This window comes from Mchenga conophoros, linkage group LG18, assembly GCF_057382185.1.
Source record: "Mchenga conophoros isolate Kocher_MC1m ecotype Shallow Benthic linkage group LG18, M_conophoros_male_GT1.1, whole genome shotgun sequence".
Taxonomy (NCBI): Eukaryota; Metazoa; Chordata; class Actinopteri; order Cichliformes; family Cichlidae; genus Mchenga; species Mchenga conophoros.
In genome coordinates this window covers 25,388,317-25,392,396 of record NC_140543.1, presented here as the reverse complement: position 1 = coordinate 25,392,396, position 4,080 = coordinate 25,388,317, and the positions used below count along the sequence as shown (strand labels likewise).

The following is a 4,080-nucleotide window of genomic DNA, read 5'->3' as shown; positions in this document are numbered from 1 at the left end:
CAGGGTGACACCTTCTGGCTGTGAAGGTCTTCTGCAAATAATAAAACCAAATGAACCCACACATACGCAGTGAACTCCAATAAAATCTTTTCTAAAGTAAGTAACAACAGTCAGTAAGAGCACTGTGAGCAGCAGTGATCATCTGTCCCATTGTTTGTTTGTTTGTTTTCACTTTATTTTTATAATTGAAGCAATATACAGAAATTCATTTAGTGAAAAAAATAGAAATACTGTAAAAAATAAAGCAAAATACACTCCACTGGCACTCTACCTATTCTGATTCAGCTTACACATGAAAAAAGGGACAAAGTGCACATTTATTAAACCACTAATCTCCATAAGTTATCTGTTGATTTTTATTCATTTTTCTTATCAATACAAACATTAATTCTAATAACAGAATATTTACATGCCATAAAATACAAATTATTATCAAATTATCCGCAGATCAAAGCCGAGTACTCCAGCTTTGGAACGTTAACCCTAAAATCTTAATAAGAAGGAAGTAGCATAGTTGATTGTATGATTCCTTACATTATTTCACACATGAATGATCTTCTCAGTGCGACTTCTCTCTGATTTACTTGTTCCGTGAAGAAACATTTGCTTTTGCTGGTTTGCTGAATTGCATGATAATCTTTTTTTTTTGTGGCCGGAGCTGACCAGCGGGCAAAGGTTTTTCTTGCCTAACCCATACTTGTGTTGTTGTTTGCACTTTTTGTCAGCTGACTTCCAAGCCCACAGAGAAACTTGTCACAGTGTTCCTCGATCGCTGTAACACAGAGGTTTTTGTTTGCAGTGCATGAGTCTCAGCTTTTTTGAATTTCCTCTTTCTTTGTTGTTGGGTTTGTTTGTTTTTTTTCAGTAAAAAATGGACAGAAATTTGGGTCTGATCCTGCTCCTGCTGCTTCTCCGCCACAAAGGCAGCGGAGAGTTTTGTCCATACCGATGTCAGTGTTTCACTCTGGTCCAGGTGCTATGTGCTGATGCAACAATGACGTCTTTACCAAAGAATATTTCCAGGGAGGTCAAGGACTTTATTGTAATGACTACGGCTGTGCAGTACCTGTTCTCTCACACTTTGGAGGGCAGTCCTCAACTCACCAAGCTTATTTTCCTGGATAATCAACTGAAAAGTATTCACTGTCGGGCATTCGAACATCTGACTGAGCTTCAGGAACTGGAGATCAGCGGGAACCCCTTGGATCATTTATTTCTAGGAACTTTTTCAAAGCAAGGAAATTTGACTAAACTGCTGCTCAACTTCAACAGGTTCCAGACGGTGCTTCCTGGTATGTTTGACTCCTTGAAACAGCTAGAAACTCTGCAAATGAAGGGCAACGTCATATCAGATCTACCTGCGTTTCTTTTCCTGAACCTTCAAAAGCTGCGTGTCCTGGATTTGTCCCAAAATAAGCTTGAGGGAGTAAAAAAAGAAACTTTTTGTGGTCTGGAAAAGTTAGAGATCTTGAAAATGAACAACAACCTCCTCAGCAATTTTACATCTGACACATTTCACAATGTTTCTCAGCTGACAGAGCTTCATCTGGAAGGGAACATGATAACAAAACTTGATGATGGCATCTTTGCTGTGTTAACTGAATTGCAGGTGCTGAATCTCCGTGGGAACCTTCTTACAACCTTTAGCGATAAAGTGTTTGGATTTGAGGGCTCAAATTTGTCGGAACTGAACCTAAAAGGCAACAGACTAACTGAGCTGTCCTCTCTAAGCAGTCTGACTTTACTCACCAACCTCATCCTGTCCTCTAACCAGCTCTCCAACCTTACTGGAGACATTTTTAGAAATGTTACAGCCCTGATGATCCTGGACCTGTCTGAAAACCAGATCACTTCACTGCCCGAAACAATCTTTAATGATCTGTCTGAGATTAGGACAATCTACCTGCAAAAGAACAATCTCAGCACTTTGGATGCCAAACTGTTCAAGAGCCAGGAATTCATTCAGCAGCTCTACCTGTCTGACAACCAACTGGAGAGTCTCCCAGAGGACCTTTTCGACCATTTTATCCTGCAGTACACCGTGAGGCTGCATGGAAACCCTTGGAAATGTGACTGCCACATATGGTACCTGCATGACTGGGTGTTGGAAAACAGCAAAACCATGGAGATGCTGGACAGGGTGGTATGTGAGAGCCCAAACTTTTTGAAAAAACGGGCGGTCATGTCCATCAACAAGGATCAGCTGGTCTGTCATTTGTCCAGAGATGAGATGCCAGATCTCAGCACCTGTAGCCTACAAGCATCAAATGGCATCATGATCATAAAGTGTAAAGTAGATATATGTTCTCCACTGACAGTGAAGGTACAGTTTCAGAAGGAAGATGGCAACATTAAGGAACATATTGTGAAAAATGAGCATGAACCCTCACAATGTAGCAACGAGACACTGATCGAGAGCCCCATTCAGTAGTTTTCAGACTTTTTCTGGGTGCAAATTGTTTCACACTCAGAGTCACGTTATATGTTCAGTGACTGCCAGAGTCAATACTCTAAACAAACCTCTAACTCACCAGCTGACTAGTATACATAAATGTGACTGAATGATAAGAAAGGTGGATGAACCTTTTTTTTTTTAAAAGTTCAAAGTTCAACTCAATTTCCAAAGATCCTGTCACTGCTCAAAGAAGCAATGAGTGAGCTGTCAGTCATCTGCTAACACATGCTTTTCCTGTGATTAAAACTCCAGCAGACGTCAGTGCTTCTCTCCTCTGTGTAAACTGCCAATGCTAGTCCCCTCAAACAGAACAGTCATCACTGACACAGTGCAGAGTAGTTATGAATATGTTTTTGTTTTCAGCAAGTTTGAGGTTAGTTTCCTGTGAACAAATAATTGAGTAAAACGTAATATTTGCTTCATGAAATTACTGGATTGAATTTTCAAGGCAGGAAAATGTATTAATCCTTAAATCAGGGATAGAAATTGTATGAAGAGTCTTGAAAGGCATGTGGTGTAAAAATCACCATACGAACTACCATGAAGTGAGGGCCATCTGATATCCCTGTATCGGTGTTGTTCCTGCATCATCATCATCATAAGTTTCTCCAGGACTGACTTTGCAGCTAACTAACAATTGTTGTCTGTCATCTTGAAATGTGGAATAAAAAAGGGGGGGGAATGTCTTTGTTTATATAAAACTGTCTTCTAGAACAAATGGAAACAATTCTAGGTGTGTTCTTTATTAATTTATACAATATCATATACTGGTATGTATTATCAAGCTAGGTTTGCTGTCAGCCAAATTTAGCTTTCTCAATGTTGGTTTGCTAGGGATAGCTTTTAATAGCGGTAGCTAACTTTTTGGCTAATGCTAACTCAATTCTCAGACAACATGACTGATGGTCAGTTGTAATGCTGATCCTAGACTGACATTGCTATGATAATGTCAGAACAACACCAACCCAGAAATATCAGATCACGCAGCAGGCTACACCATGAGCTGGTCACCGGGCTGTCACAGGGCTAACACAGTGAACTTTTGGGAAATTTGACTACACTAGCTTGTATGTAGATCTGACCACACATGACAGCCATTGCTCCCCATGTGTATCACTGAGCCTTGGGCACCTATGACTCTGTCACTCAAATCCTCACACTTGCTCATTTTTTTTGCTTCTAACACATAAACTTTGAGGACAAAATTTTCACTTTCTCTTTAATATATCCCACCCACTAACAGCTGCCACGATGAAGAGATAATCAGTGTTATTCACTTCACCTGTCAGTGCTCATAATGTTATGCCTGATCGGTGTATGTCATAAGCTAACTGTGGCTTGTTTACCTAATATCATCATCAGAATATGATCATAGCAGCCGGCAGTAAGTAGTGCAGTAATTTTCTGCAGTGGAGCAGAAGGGCAAAGCAGCTAAATGAATATACTTACACTATTGCTCAAAAGTCTTGAAAAATGTTTTTATATTCAAAAGAAAAAGACAATTTATTTTCATTTGCAATAACAAAAAATGATTACAAGTGTTCCAACTGATCTATTTACAGCATTTCTGTGTGATCTGATTGCTCAGAGAAGTGCAGCCTATTCAGTGGAGATGAAGTGACAAA

At 39.7% G+C, this 4,080-nt stretch overlaps 1 protein-coding gene across 1 annotated transcript; it reads left to right on the top strand.

Moving 5' to 3' along the window:
• The first annotated feature begins 617 nt into the window (after positions 1–617).
• Positions 618–3,846, top strand: LOC146553904 (uncharacterized). Its single transcript, XM_085254808.1, has one exon. It carries the CDS (start codon positions 872–874, stop codon positions 2,429–2,431), a length of 1,560 nt encoding a protein of 519 aa, XP_085110934.1. The 5' UTR covers positions 618–871; the 3' UTR covers positions 2,432–3,846.
• The last annotated feature ends 234 nt before the right edge of the window (positions 3,847–4,080 follow it).

Excerpts from the sequence above, each read along its gene's own strand:
- LOC146553904 (XM_085254808.1), top strand. The coding sequence starts at position 872 with ATGGACAGAAATTTGGGTCTGATCCTGCTCCTGCTGCTTCTCCGCCAC.